Source organism: Bos javanicus, chromosome 8, assembly GCF_032452875.1.
Source record: "Bos javanicus breed banteng chromosome 8, ARS-OSU_banteng_1.0, whole genome shotgun sequence".
Classification (NCBI taxonomy): domain Eukaryota; kingdom Metazoa; phylum Chordata; class Mammalia; order Artiodactyla; family Bovidae; genus Bos; species Bos javanicus.
Genome location: NC_083875.1, coordinates 70,281,518 through 70,298,108, shown reverse-complemented (window position 1 = coordinate 70,298,108; position 16,591 = coordinate 70,281,518). Strand labels below are relative to the sequence as shown.

At 38.0% G+C, this 16,591-nt stretch overlaps 1 protein-coding gene across 7 annotated transcripts in view; it reads right to left on the bottom strand.

The window, feature by feature from the left end:
* PPP3CC (protein phosphatase 3 catalytic subunit gamma) overlaps window positions 1-16,591 on the bottom strand; it is an 80,702-nt gene that overhangs the window by 42,408 nt on the left and 21,703 nt on the right. For all 7 annotated transcript variants that reach the window (XM_061426991.1, XM_061426985.1, XM_061426984.1 and 4 more), the window contains exons 2-3: window positions 5,399-5,596; window positions 4,905-5,029 (exon numbers count right to left, since the gene is read on the bottom strand). In XM_061426991.1, coding sequence (XP_061282975.1) covers window positions 4,905-5,029; window positions 5,399-5,596 — 323 coding nt within the window. The remainder of the gene's footprint in view (window positions 1-4,904; window positions 5,030-5,398; window positions 5,597-16,591) is intronic.

The following is a 16,591-nucleotide window of genomic DNA, read 5'->3' as shown; positions in this document are numbered from 1 at the left end:
ACCACTGAGCCACTAGGGAAAGCCATAGAGGAACTACTAATAAAACATGGGACCATAAATGGATTTATACAAGGGTGTTCCTCACAACAGTGTTCATTATAAAAAGAAACTGGAGTCAACCAAGTTGTCCACCATTGAGAATGAGAACTAAAATGTCATAGATGTTATACTACGGAATACAATGGAATAGACAGAAACCCATATAGATCTGTAAAACATAATGATACATGAAAACCAAAATCAACAGAAGCTTGTTAGAATACAGAGATTCCCAGGGTCTACCCCAGACCTAAAAAAATCAGAAATTTTGGGGTGGGGTCTAGCAATTTGTTTTTGAAAAAACCCTCCGGGTAATTATGATGCCTGCGAAGAGTTTGAGAATGACTGAACAGCACCATATATTTATGCAAAACTAAAAAATATTTTTTCCTCAAAAACGTTATATGCTAAAAAGTTATATAATTAATATATGTATCCTGAGGTATATACCAAATACAACACAAACGTGTACACTTGGGAGAGGGAGTAAGGAAAATAGAGGTCACAGATTTAAAAAAAAAAAACCAGTAGAGGGACTTTTTAGGAAAAACTAGCAATAAATATGCCATGACCTGAAGGGCTGAATTCAACCAAGATTTCCTACCTCCTAAAAGGAAAGACATCAAAATTCTGAATCCAGACACTTCTCTGAGTCCTCTACTAATTCACCAGCATCTTCTGCCTATTGATTCCTGAATGAGACTTCTAACCAGTCTCCCTGAACCCACTCTTGGGCTCCTAGAGTCAGTCTACCACATAATAGCTAGAGTAACTGTTCTAAAACATGAATGGAAGTTATATCACTGCCATGCTTAAAAAACAAAAAGCATATAAACAAAAAAAGCTCTAGAGGATTTTCATTGCGTTCAGAATAAAACCCAAACTCTACCATGGTTTGCAAAGCCTGACATCATGCAACCCCTGCCTATCTCTCTGATGCACCATCCACATTGTCCCCTTACTCATTTTGTTTAGCCACGCTGACCTTGCTTCTGTTCCTGAGCTGTCTTAGGCTCGTTCCTTCCTCAGAGCTCTACTTGGCCTCTGCCTGGAAGGTACTCGCCCCACCTCTATTTACGGGTGGCTCATTCTCTCAGGTCATTCACATTTTCTATTCAAATGTTACCTCTTCAAGTAGAACTTCCCTGACCTCCAACTAAATTGAAAGTGAAAGTGTTAGTTGCTTGCTGCTGCTGCTGCTAAGTCGATTCAATCGTGTCCGACTCTGTGCGACCCCTAGATGGCAGCCCACCAGGCTCCCCCGTCCCTGGGATTCTCCAGGCAAGAACACTGGAGTGGGGTGCCAGTTCTTTCTCCAATGCATGAAAGTGAAAAGTGAAAGTGAAGTCGCTCAGTCGTGTCTGACTCTTAGCGACCCCATGGACTGCAGCCTACCAGGCTCCTCCATCCATGGGATTTTCCAGGCAAAGAGTACTGGAGTGGGTTGCCATTGCCTTCTCCGGTTAGTTGCTTAGTCACGTCCAACTCTTTGTGACTCCCTGGACTGTAGCCTGTCAGGTTCCTGTGTCCATGGGATTCTCCAGGCAAGAGTATTGGAGTGGGCAGCCATTCCTTTCTCCAGGAGAACTTCCGGACCCAGCGATCGAATGTGGGTCTCCTGCATTGCAGGCGGATTCTTTACCATCAGAGCTACCAGGGAAGCCCCAAATGAGCTACTCCTGTCCCCTTTAGTCCTTTACCCTGACTTGATTTTCATGGACACTAAACAAATATAAAGATGCTGTCTCTCTTACTAGAAAACACAAGAAAGGACTTGGTTATGCTTGTTTATCTTCACATCCCCAGAATGATAACAATGTCTCTCAACTTAGGTACTATTAACATAAACAATTCTTTGTTGCAGGATGCTTTGCATGCCTGTGTGCTAAGTTGCTTAGTCATGTCTGACTCTTTGCGACCCCATGACTGTAGCTCGCCAAGTAGAACTTTATGTGACAAACCATTCAGGTCATTGTACATAATTATATCTGTAGTATAATTTCACAAAAAGTGAAATTGTTAGATCAAAATATGTGTATGTTTTAAGGAAGATAATGCAAAACAACCATTATAAAATGTAAACACACAGACACATACAAATATAATTAGATGGCTTTTCCCTTTTGGGGCCTGACTTCCGTTTGCAACATACCAACTTTCACAATATTCCAAGGAAAAATTAGATTAAATTCATATATAAACATAGAAAGCACTTTCTCTTTTCTATACTTACCTTTCCAAGAACGTGATATACCTTTGGATTTATTTGGTCCTTATTTCTGCCTTCTGAAATGACCAACTAACCTTTCTGAAGTAATGAGCTATAAAAAGCACAATGCACATCCACTCTACAATGTAATTCGGTTGATATACTTCTTGGCCCCTAATTTCAAGTTTTATTCCCTTGTACTATAGATCAGGATACAATTTTATGATTTTTTGTACACAACAAAGAAAGGTCATGATTATCAAAAGATCTCTTTATATACTACTGCGTAAAAGAGGATCCCATGTTTACTTAGACTAATCACCTAGTACCAGGGAGTGGATTGCCACGACTGGCTCAAACCAGCCAGAAGAATTCATCCCCTTGGGCTGGGATAAGGGCCTTCCCTCCCCAGCACTGAAAGTTCTCCCTGAACCCCGAATCCCATTTATTTGAACAAAACAAGGATTTTGCTAGTAAGGAATAAGAAGAGAAAAAGTAGACAATAAGCAGTACCTGCTACAAACTGAATTATCCAAAGAGGAATGGTGAAATAAATTATGGTATTTATGCCGCTGATCACGTTTTTAGAGAAATTTTAATGACAGAGAAAAGTGTTCTCAACACAACGTTCAGGAGGGGGAAACGATTACAAAAGAGAACGTACAAAACAATCTCAACTTTCTTTGAAAATTGTATATACATGTAAAAGGAGAAAAAAATGCAAGGAAATATAACAAAATAGTAACAGTAATTACTTCATTTATAAATGTTTTTGTTAGATTCTGCATTTCCCAATTTTTCTACCCTAAAAAATGACTATTTATAACAAAAAATTGTCATCAGGGCTCCATTACCTTATTTTCCTGTTTGACAAACATAACATTCATGTTTATCAAGCACATTGATAAAAAATTATTGTTCAATTATATACTTATATCATGTTAGATTAAGCTGTAGCTTACAGAAATCTATAACCTTATTGGTTTATAAGTGACTTCCAACTAACACCAGATATCTCCTACAGTTTAATTTTAAAACTGGTGTGATACAGCACTGTCACTTTAAAGTTTTGATTAATTTATATCTTAAACTACTCCAGAAAAACACTTTAAGGTAGCCAAACATCAAGTAACAAGATAAAGCCAAATACAACCTATGATTTATTAACATCCAGTCAACCAACAAATACCGAGTGCCTGCTGCTGCTGCTGCTTCGTCACTTCAGTCGTGTCCGACTCTGTGTGACCCCACAGACAGCAGCCCACCATCCCTGGGATTCTCCAGGTAAGAACACTGGAGTGGGTTGCCATTTCCTTCTCCAATGCATGAAAGTGAAAAGTGAAAGGGAAGGCGCTCAGTCGTGCCTACAATGTGTCAAAACCTAACAGAGAGATTTCCCTGGTAATCCGGCAGGTAAGACTCTGTGCTCCCAATGCAGGGGCAGTCTGGAGGCAAGGCATTTAGAATTTGGAATACTGGCAAGACAACCCTGAGGTTTTCTGACTCATGAATTTAGACTGTCTAACTGAAGAGTAAGATCCATTTCTCCTGTTTCTTGTTTTTTTGGCAGCTTTAGAACCACAGCTGCTTCTCTTGTTGAGAACCAGGTGACATGGTTGACTTGTATTTAGCAGACATGCTGCATGAACAATAAACCTTTAGCCACCAGAAGCATACTTAGTACAGTGAGCCCCCGCTGTGAGGGAGAGGCAGAACTGAGGACTGCGAGAACAACAAGCGGACTCGATGTCTCATCTCAAACCTATTCTGGGGACACAATAATTCAATTACCTGAACTATTTCAAAAGCTACTTTTCTTTGCCGACCACATACAGCTGAATCAATAGACATTAAATATGAATGTACAAGTCCTTCTGCTAGCTTTTTAAAAAGTATTTATTTAGGTCTTAGTTGCAGCATGCAAGATTTTCGATCTTTGTTGCGGTGTGGTTTGTGGGATCTAGTTCCCTGACCAGGGATAGAACCTGGGCCCCCTGCACTGGGAGCATAGAATCTTAACCAATGGACCACCAGAGAAGTCCCTCTGTTAGGTTTTAAAATAGTTTTATTTTTTATATGTAAAAGCTTATATTAATACTTTGTTTTAAATCTAACCATTTTTCTGTCATCATACAGTTTTCAAAATATATAAATTGTGAGTTTTCATTAACTTCATTAACTGTAATTATTTTTCCTTCAATGAACATGTACTTACTATGTGCAATAGTATCAGAAATTATTCCTACAATAGGTTAAATGCCTGATTATTTAGCATTGGCAGTTAATCTATGCATTCAGCGTAGCCCAATAGCTTATGGTTTTACAATTAAGGTGAGCTAATCCAAACCCCATTTAGGGTGAAAAGCAATTTAAGTTATTTATATATAGCCTGTACACTACCTCCAAAGAGGAAAGGTTGGTAAACACTTAAGTTGTTTGCAAAACTGGGTTAATACAGCCTTCCACATGTCAGATTTTTACTGGCAAATAAAAGAAATAGTTTTTTAATATCAATTTCTATCATTTTACTTAATGAAAGTAACAAAGTTTATAAATCCTGCAAGTGTTCATTTTAATTTCTTCTACTGAAGAAAGAAAATTAAAAAATCTTAAGAATACAATATGATAGTTTCAATATATGCAGTTTAATATTTACCTCTATACTGAAATAGCCTCTGTCCACGTAGTCACCCAGAAAGAGGTAGCGTGTATTACTAGGTGATCCTCCAACTTCAAACAACTTCATCAGGTCAAAGAATTGTCCATGAATGTCACCACATACTAGGAGGGAAGAAAGACATAAGGTGAGGCGAAAAATTATGTTTTAGAAGAGAAAGAGCATTACACTGTTAAGACCACAGTTTAACTTTTAACTTAAATCATTCTAGCTTTTGACTGGACTGCTTGATAACTGCAGGTAATCTATCAATTTGAAACAGTCCTACTGGAAATATTAGACATTTTAAATTGTATTTCTTCAATGAAAAATAAACATATCAAACAATCGTGAGACTGCTCACAATTCCTAGAATAATTATTACACATTTTAGTCAATGATGATTTGTAATCATTCCTCAAACTAGCTCAAATCTGTAGTCATTCCTCAATCTAGCGCAAATCTAAGTGCCACCGTGCAGACCCTTCTCATACCCGTGACTGGAGCATCTACTTCTATCATAGTCTTCTCTTGTCTCAGTATGGCAGCCCCATCATTGATTATTTTTAAGGCTACTTCCTCTTCCAGTCGCCCTTCCTTCACCAAATGGTTTTTCAAAACATCAATTTTAGGTTTCCCATTCTCAAATACTTCCTTCAAAGAAAGCCGCTGGGTCGGAGGAAAGGGGACAGCTAGAAAGAAAAGAAAAAAAGAATTTAAACAGCTGAAGATATAGAAAACCCCCATAAACACATCACTTTTACATAACAAATTAAGTCTAAAACATCACCATGATTTAACATCCACAGCACCAGAACTACATGGGGAAAAAAACTAAAGATACTATATATTATAGATGATTGATTCTAATTTTTTAGAAGGCCACAAAGTCATTTAAAAGATCTAGAGGTGTATAAATTATGCCTTACATATAAACATGAAACACTTGATTCAGTAAATAAGCTAACAGTGAGACAATGAATATATTTTTTCTATGAAAAAGTATTCAAAAAGAAACTACGGTTTAAAAAATGAAGGACAAGAAACCACAACACTACTAAAAATGCATTTATTTCCTTCAAAGTATAGACATAATGAAGCCATGTCTTGGAAGTTTGACTTCAGTTCCTATTTAAGGGAATCATAAATGTATGATTTTACTACTAATGCAATGTATGATTCTATTATTAATAATACATACACAAATGTATGTATGTATTATTAAAAGGTGTAAGTGAAAGTCACTCAGTTGTGTCCGACTCTCTGTGACCCCACGGACTATATAGTCCATGGAATTCTCCAGGCCAGGATACTGGAGTGGGTAGCCTTTCCCTTCTCCAGGGGATCTTCCCAACCCAGGAATCAAACCCAGGTCTCCTGCATTGCAGGCGGATTCTTTTACCAGCTGAGCCACAAGAGAAGCCCTATTAAAAGGTAGTCGCTTAAAATATTAGTCATAATAAGAACACAACTAACAGAATGGAGCTCTTTGACAAAATAACTTGCTATAGTAAGAGCACAAACTTAAGAAAAATAGATATAGGAGGCCTAGTTTTGTTTTCTAATCTGGAAATGCTAACAACTAACTTCAGTTTACACTAGATATAAAGATTATATACAACATCACAGTAAATTAGTAACTTGAACAGAAAAAAATTTTTGATGTTTTAAAACTGGCTATCATCTCTTCTTTTACCTATCTTTAAAACAGTCTACTTTTAGATTTCCTGTGACCTATAGCCATAAGTCTATAAACCATACATTTTAAAGAAGAGGTTCATGTTATTTCTTTTCCATTTTTGGTCACATGGGATCCAAGTTACCTGACCAGGGATCAAACCCGTGCCCCGTGAACCAGGAGCACAGAGTCCCAACCACTGTACTGCTGGGGAAGTCCCAACAGAGGGGTTCATTTTAATCTGTGCTTATGTCTGATGATTTCACTTCTAGCTTTATGGAAGTGTTATTAAGAACCAACTTCTACAGGCACTTACACAATTTTAAACTTGCTCTAGCCATACCATTTTGTATTATTCAAAAGTAAAGAAAGTCCTATAGTAGGTTTTGTAATACTCTTGGCTGCAACTTGGCTCATTTTGACTATTCAAAGCCCACTGAAAGAAATCATAGTAGCTATCCAACCGGCAAATAATACACTGAGACAGGGGATGACATGCTGCTGCTGCTGCTGCTAAGTCACTTCAGTCGTGTCCAACTCTGTGCGACCCCATAGACGGCAGCCCACCAGGCTCTCCCGTCCCTGGGATTCTCCAGGCAAGAACACTGGAGTGAGCTGCCATTTCCTTCTCCAATGCATGAAAGTGAAAAGTGAAAGTGAAATCGCTCAGTCATGTCTGACTCTTAGTGACCCCATGGACTGCAGCCTACCAGGCTCCTCCATCCGTGGGATTTTCCAAGCAAGAGTACTGGAGTGGGTTGCCATTGCCTTCTCCGGAAGGGGACCACATACACCCCAGTTTACTCAAGACAGTCCTAGATTTCAGTCATTCTCCTAGTGTAACTGTTAACAGCATCCCCTTTCACTCTCAAACCACCTCAATTTGGAGGACAAATGTAGTGTTAACTTGTGTGATTCATACCGTACACCAATATACTATCTTAATAGGATAATCTACATCTATTATAAGACAAAAATATTATGATGGGTTTTTTATTCACTCATCTAGTGAGTCTATAAAACAGGGTAAAGGTTAGTCCTGAACAAGTTTACTTACAATTTTACTAAAATAGCAATGGTACTATGGTTGTGTTAAATAATAATAAACCTTTTGTATTTTAGTGATTCTTACTGAAATATTTTCAAATGAAGGTAAATGCTATTTGGGATTTGCTTCAAAATTATGGGAGAAATACGCAATAGTATAGAGTAGGTACAGCGTGTGGCGTAAGCCCTCTTGGAGGAGGTTGCCATTAGACCCACTACAGAGCCATCAAGCAGGTGACCCATTTTTTCCAGTAGTCATGTATGGATGTGAGAGGTGGACCATAAGAAAGCTGAGAGCTGAAGAACTGATGCTTTCAAACTGTGGTGTTGGAGAAGACTCTTGAGAGTCCCTTGGACTGCAAGGAGATCAAACCAGTCAATCCCAAAGTAGATCAACCGTGAATATTCCTTGGAAGGACTGATGCTGAAACTGAAGCTCCAATACTATGGCCACCTGATGCGAAGAGCCAACTCATTGGAAAAGACCCTGATACTGGGAAAGATTGAGGGCAGGAAGAGAAGGGAGCAACAGAGGATGAGATAGTTAGATAGCATCACTGATTCAGTGGATATGAATTTTGAACAAACTCCAAGAAACAGTGAAGAACGGGGGAGCCTGGTGTGCTGCAGTCCATGGGGTTGCAAAGCTCATGCCCACTAAGCTCAGATAATCAGCACCTTCATTCTCAGTCATCACACAGGCACAGTTTACTCGTCTTCGTGTCCTTATTCCCAGCCCCTATGTGGCCACATGGATACAAGGAGTTCAGAATTTCTGAGTGGAAAAAAGGGGATCTAGAGAAATGCTTCATAAACTGTCTTGGGAACTGCCCCCACCCTAGCACCAACAGGTAGAAAACTAAACTTTGTAAAATGCAGTAAAAATAAATTACTAGAAAAATAATCACAGGCACAGATGTTGTGCTGATGTTGAGCTGCTATGAAAGTTTTTAAATGCTCACCACTCTCTGTACTTACTTCACTTAGCACCAATTGGTGGACAGACACTGGTTCACAGACCACACTTTCTAAGTCAGACTGGTTTGGATAAATATGGATTTAGCGGAACAAGACTAAGACTAGAATGAAAACTTAAATATTATGTATATACACGTGTTCAAGCCCAAGTTTGAGTTTCAACAAGTTTCAAACTGCCTTTAATGACCTACAGAATTTCACTGATTAAAAAAATACAATCTAAGCACTTGGACTCTGAAGTTCAAGCTTCTCACATCTTACCCATGCTTTAAACTATGAAGTATTTAAACTGTAACACTGAGGTTTAGTACTTGTATCCTTTCAAGTCATAAATAAACCATATGCCGCCAGACATAGAAGTTTTCCTTCTTCATTTCTGTGGCTGTGTGTTGCCTCTTTATTCCATTTCTAAAGCTATCATCCTTCCAAAACCAAGTCTTAGGACAATTTTTCAATTTTCAAAGAAAAGATACTCAAGTGTAATTACAAGAGTAATAAGTAATTCCAGACATTTTATTTGTTAAAAAAATTATGCTAACCAAAGTAGGCATTTTAATTTTTTTTCTAAATATATATATGTTTTATTGAAGTACAGTTGACTTACAATGTTTCAGGACCAAATTAGGCGTTTTTAAATGAAAGAATCAAAATGTCGGTAGTGCCAGCACTCAAGTTATTGCTTTATTGGTTATTTCATGTTGTCACTTGGGGGACTGGATCCTTTATTTTTAACCTAGGCTCATCATTTTAAAAGCTACAATCCTTATCAACAAGAAAGCGGGTTAATAGAGGGATTAAAGGGTCTCAAAACGCAAGCATAGAGTTAAAAAAATTTTGACTATGAATCAAAACGTCATTTACCCAGAAATATGATAATTTAGGGGTTAACAAACTACAGTACACTTTTTTGGGGGGGGGAGAGGAGGTTCTTGTTATTCAAAGATGACTGGTACTAGAAAAGGCCACTTAGGCCTTCCCTGGTGGCTAGGAATCCACCTGCCAATGCAGGAAACAAGGTTCAATCCCAGGTCCGGGAGGATCCCACATGCCATGGAGCAACTAAGCCCATGCGCCACAACTACTGAGCCCGCGCTCCAGAGCCCACGAGCTGCAGCTACTGAGCCCACGAGCTGCGGCTACTGAGCCCACACACCACAGCTCCTGCACACTCTCAGGCCTGTGAGCCACAGCTACTAGAGACTGTGCTCCACAACTAGAGAAGCCACCACAGTGAGGAACTAGGCAGCAGCTCTTGCTCATCACGACTAGAGAAAGCCCACGCAAGGCAACGGAGATCCAGCGCAACCAAAAATAAATAATAATTAAGTAATTGTTTAAAAAAGAACAAGCTACTTAAAGTGTATCCACATTAAAAAAAAATAGTCATAAAAAACAGTGGAGGGAAATCATTCAGCTTTTTATCTTTAAAAATAAGGGACTTTCCTAGTGGTCCAGTGGCTAAGATTCTGTGCTCCCAATGCAGGAATCCTGGGTTCAATTCCTGGTCAGGGAACTAGATCCCACATGCCAACTAAAGATCATGTGTGTCAAAACTTAAGACCCAGCACAGCCAAATACATAAATAAATGAGAAAGTAAAAACTGTAGAAATGATTTTATTTCATAATTAAACTAGCTGCAACATGATTATAAAGGGAGTTGTTTGTACAAATACAACCAAGAATTTCAACATAAACCTTCTGAAAACTGATGAGCCCTCCAGACTGTTAAATCCAACAGTCTATTTAACATCTACTCAGATGTCTAAGAGGCATGTACAATTTAACATGTTATGGAAAGAACCTGTGTGTCCATTGATGGATGAACAAAGATGTTATGGTACATACGTACACAATGGAGTATTATTCAGCCTTAAAAAATGAGAAAGTCTTATAATTTGCAACAATATGGATGGATTTGAAGGCATCATGCTAAAAGTGAAATATGTCAGGCAAAGAAAGACAAAATCCTGTATGGTAGCACTTACATATGGAATCTAAAAACGATTCTCATAGAACAGGAGATCAGACTCACAGTTACCAAAGGAGAAGGGTGGGAGGAGGGAGAAATGGAGGAAAGGGGTAGCAAGATACAAATTTTCAGTGAAAAGGTAAATAAGTACTAGGAATGTAAGGTACTGTAATGGTAATAGCTAACACTGCTGTATAATATATAAGAAAATTAAGAGAATAAATCTTAAGAGTTTTCATTGTTGTTATTATTGTTCAGCTGCTAAGCCATGATGGACTCTTTGCAACCCCATGGACTGCAGAGTCAGGCTCCTCTGCCCTTCACTATCTCCCTGAGTTTGCTCAAACTCATGTCCATTGAGTCAGTGATGCCATCCAACCATCTCATCCTCTGTTGCCCCCTTCTCCTCCTGCCTTCAATCTTTCCTAGCATCAGGGTCTTTTCCAATGAGTCAGCGGCTCCTTATGTAAGATTATGTAACTCAGAGAATCAAACTTCCACTCGTGTACACGTCTTCCATTTCAGTTCCTTCTCAATCCTAAGAAAAGCATTAATAGAAGGATTTTTTTCACCCCACTGTTAAAACAGAATCATTGTTGACATGGTTGATGACCAAATCCAAATCACATTTTGGACATTTTGCAAGGAATATTACAAAACAAAGCATTTGTCTTTGCCTCATCTCTCTCCTCAAAAGTAGAAGCACAGTAAGTAATAAAACAAACTATTTTCATCACCAAGTAAATAGTGATTTTCTGTATTCTTTAATAATTCATATAGCGAATGCCCGGTCTATTAATGTTTCAGCAGGAAATGAGACCTCTATCAGTCTGCATCTTCGGGTAGGACATTTTAGCATTCTAGTCCGTCCCAGGTGATGCCAGTTGTAAAGAATCTGCCAGTGCAGGAGATGTAAGAGACACAGTTCCATCCCTCGGTCAGCAAGATCCCCTGGTGTAGGAAATGGCAACCCATCCCAGTATTCTTGCCTGGAAAATTCCATGGACAGAGGAACCTGGCAGGCTACAGTCCATGGGGTCACAAAGAATGGGACATGACTGAGGGACTGAGCATAGTCAGTCTAAGAAGTCAGGAGAAGAGGGGAGAGGAGGCACATGGTGCTCTCTTTCACTCTCTAAGTCTGGAACGTTCTTTAAAGACCTCTTTTCAAAGCACTTTCTTTTTCTGAGCTGCTATTCCCCAGAGGGAGCCAGGGTCATGGCATCTTGTCTCAAGAAGCAAGAGGGAAGTAGAGCCAATGGAAACACCACTGTCCTTGGTCCATGGATGGCATTAAAATATAAGGTAGGGTGAAAACTCAGCTGTCAGGGACTCAGAGGGAGTGAGTCAATTTGAAAAGACAATGGAATTCTCTTTTTCCCACAAAATAGTGATTATACATATATATATATATGTGTGTGTGTGTGTGTATATATATATATATATATATATATGTACATATGCATGTAAAATTTTTTAAATAAAAAACTTATATATGAATTTAAAATTCACCCAGAATTAACAAAGTCACTTTTAAAGATTAAGATACAAAAAAACTCCTGGGTGATAAGTAATACACCAAATATCTTTTATTTAAAATTGTTAAGTGTCCCAGTGTTAACTCTGTTTAAAAATAAATTCATATAATATGATCTAAATTGTGACTAAATAATGCATTAGACCTAGGCTTCCCTGGTGGGTCAGAGGTTAAAGGATCTGCCTGCAATGTGGGAGACCTGGGTTCAATCCCTGGGTCGGGAAGATCCCCTGGAGAAGGAAATGGCAACCCACTCCAGTATTCTTGCCTGGAGAATCCCATGGACGGAGGAGCCTGGTGGGCTACAGTCCACGGGGTTGCAAAGAGTCGGACACGACTGAGCTACTTCACTTTCACTTTCAATGCATTAGACAAGGCAGTAAAGAAATATACCCAAGTATTAGTGCTAGGTAACAAGATTCTAAATTATCTTATTTTTCCAGCTTGCCTATTTTTAAAATTTTCTCCAATTACCCTGTATCACTTCTATAATCAGAAAAATATATATATATAAGAAGTTAGTATATAATTATTTTGTACACTACATGAGCATACTGATATTCTTTTTAGTGAACAATAAAAATTAGAAGAATAGGATGAAAGTATGTGTTTGGACTACAGATGGCTTTTTTTTCCCTATCTGCTTTGCCCTACATTTTTCCAAGTTTTTATTTAAAAAATTTACTAAAAGAAAAATAAGAAATGCCAAAGGCAAAAAAGGCAATCCCGTTGTCAATAACCTTCCCTATGCTCAGCAGTTTCATACATAAATAAGACTTTTCTCAAATCAGCAGAGCTGTACCCCAAACTGACTCTTAGCAGCGACATTCAAAAATTCAACGTCAAATTTAAGTTACACCTATAAATGACCAAGAGTTACTAAGATTACAAGGAGGAAGCTCTGTGGCTTATGCTTCAAAACACACAAAGGCACTGGGGTGAGTGGGAGATAGACCCCTCAAGATGCCTGGCCCATGGTATCCACACACCTTCTCCCAGTTACTCCATCAAACCACAGTGTAGGTACTGCTGGAAGGAAGGAAGTCTGAAAGCATAAGTAAAGTCCCATATCAGATGACCTTAAAATAGGAGATTGTCCAGGTACACCTGACCTAAGCACAGGAGACCTTTGCATCTGGATCTAGAGGTTAGACATAGGAGTTGAGCGATCTGAAACATGAAAGGGATTCGACGTATAAGTTCTCCATCGTTAGCTTGGAGACAGAGGAGGCCACGGAGTAAGGAATGAAGGCAGCCTCTAGGAGCAAGGAGTGGCCCCCAGATAAAAATACAGACTTCATTCCTACTACCACAAGGAACTATCAATAACCTGAACGTGCTAATGTCAGATTCTTCCCCGAGCCTCCACATGTAAACTCACCCTGGTGGGCACTTTGATTTCAGCCTTTGAGCTGTTGAGCAGAGAAGTCTATGCCATGAATGTACCTCTGAGCCACACAACTTTGAGCTAAAAAAATCATTGTTTTAAGCCACTAAGTTTTTGATAATTTGTTACACAGCAGTGGAAAACTAATATGGAATTCCTGAATTCAAAGTTTTTTCCTTAGACTGTTCAACAATCACAAATACACTTTTATACGCACAAGAAACTAACATGAGACACCTCTCAGAATCGAAACAGAAGTCCCAACTTATAACTGTACTATGACTCAAAGGACAAATAAAGTGAGCCAAACCAAACCACAACATATATCACAGACTATCTGAGCTCAAACTTTCTCACACCAGATGTTTCAGATCTGTATGTTTCAAGATAAGACCTCAGGTAAAGTAATTTAACAGCAACTCTGCATAGACACCAGATCGGATCTGATACCATGGATAGAGGAGCCTGGCGGGCTACAGTCCATGGGGTCAAAAAGAGTCAGATAAAACTGAGCGACTAAGCACAGCACAGGAGATACAAAGAGGCTTTCCTGGAGGTTCAGTGGTAAAGAATCCATCTGCCATTTCAGGAGACACAGGTTCAATCCCTGGGTCAGGAAGATCCCCTGTAGGAGGAAATGGCAACCCATTCCAGTATTCTTGCCTGGAAAATCCCATGAACAGAGGAGCCTGGGGAGACTACAGTCCATGGGGTTGCAAAGAGTCGGACACCAATGAACTTAGCATTCACACAGGCAGGAGACACAAAACCTGGAAAAGACTAATTGGCATTACCCTAAAGAGAATTTAGAGACCAATTAATCCACAGGCAATAAAAGCCCTTTTAATTTGTAACTCTCTGAAAGTTATAAGATTACTCATTTCTAATACCCTCACTATTCCCCTCTCATTCAACCTTTAACTCTTAACAATGTCTTTTGTTATTGATTTTGAAAGAATGTAAAAGAATGCATGTAAAGACACGGAAATGTGAATGCATAGTATCAGATATGTTTTTGGTTATCTAGAAATAAAGAGAATAATCTTGTATTTTAGAATAAGAAATGTCTGTCTCACCACAAAAAAAATATGGTCATTATACGGTGTTTATATGTTGTCAGTTAACACCATTGTGGTAAATAATCATTTTGCAGAATATAACTATATCAAATTAACATATTATACACCTTAAACTCACAAAATTATATATGTCAATTTTATCTTAATAAAGCTGGGAGGGGGATTTCTGGTTGTATCAAAAATGACAGAGTATAGCTATAGATAAATTAGACAGTAGACCTTAATAAAAGTAGAAAATCTGAGAACTGGTATATTTTATTTGTCTGGGTTTGTACAAAAACAAAACAACCTTCGACAAGAGAAAGAAAATACATCAGAATTTCTGCCAAAACTGGTCAAACGTGAGGGATTTATCATAAAGGAATAAAGGCTTATAAATCCTTTTAATGTAAATGCTTTCATGAGTAATAAATAAAGGAAAACTAGAATTTGATTTTCTTTCTATTAAAAGGGCAAAGTTATTCTGTGCCAAGAAGACATTCCTTAAATCCTTAAATCCAAGTATCCTGTTAATTCTGTGCTTTTTTTTCTTTTGACAAACTTGTAAGTCTTCTTTTTTTTACATTCCTTACTTTTAGAAAAAAGATGACATTCCTAATAAACAGTGTCACTTATTGCTGTATTTTTAAATATACTGTCTTTAACTACTCCTCACTTTTGGATAGTCACAACTGGTATTTTGTCACACAACAATTCCCTTTGATTTTGTTCTACTCCAAATTCAGAACAATAAAACTGTAAAGATGTCTCTTACGCCTATAATATCTTTGGGTCTACCCAATTAAAGGACCATTAGGTTACACAAAGATTTGATCCTTTACCTTATTAAAAATATTTTTAAAGGATTAATAGAAATTATTAGCTCTGTTTGGCATTCTCCAACTTTTAATTAACTCAAAACTATTGTGAGAGCTCTTTGCTTTATTAAAATGGGGTAAAAAGAAAAAAAAAATCTGACAAATGAAAAGAGTTGAGCCTTCAGCCTTCCTAAGTTAATGATGTATTAATTTAAAATGTGTTAAAGTAGATATGCTTCAATGTTTGTTTATCTTTCAGATTAAACACTGACACAATAGCTGTCGACAAAAGATTTATCTCTAGGTTTAAATAAGCTTGTATTGGTGACATTCCTCGTACATTTTATAGGATAAATCAAAAGGCTTGGATATTTGTCAATATCCTCTCTGTTCAAGACATATTCTTACTTCCAGAATACTCAATGACTGACTCTTTATGAAACTGATTATGTACTTGAACAGAAGATTCCACTCTCTTCCATTCTGATAAGGCTGGTTAATGTTTAATATAATAAATTAAATGAATAAATAAAGCCTGTAGACTCAACACCTACAAGGAGTTTCTGCTTCTTCCTTACATCCACCTAAAGTTCCAGCTATAATCTAAAGATCAACAGTTAACCTTGGGGAGACATGTCAGAAGAACTTTGGTAAAGGTATGTATCATGTACTTGTAACGATTAACACTACATGGAACAAATTAACTACGCATACTGCTGACATCATTGCTATGGCCAGACACTGTGTCTGAGTTAGGATTTCCAGAACTGTTTTGCTCCAAAAGCAGAAGATAACGTGAATAGACCATTTATGTCCAAAATCAACAAAACACAATCTCTCCGATGCCAGAAGCCACTGATTACCGTGCACATTCCATGATTTTGCCCTTTATTCTCTTGGATATTTTCTTCTGTCTCAAGATTCTAGACTGTCAGTAAACACCCTGCCCTTTATTCTTAGTACTACCAAGACCTTTATCCTTGATAATCAACAAATGCAGGACTAATTCCTCAGACACTGGGAAAGGTAGATAATCCATATCCAAATTAAAGGGGAAAAAATGACTTGGTTACCATAGGAAGATCCAGATAGATATGAAATACATGAGACATTATCTCAAGTTTTAACAATAATTACTGAAGTTTTGTCTGTTACAGATGCCATGTGTGTGGTCTCTAGAGTCTTAAATAATGCATTCAGTCATTATCATGCCA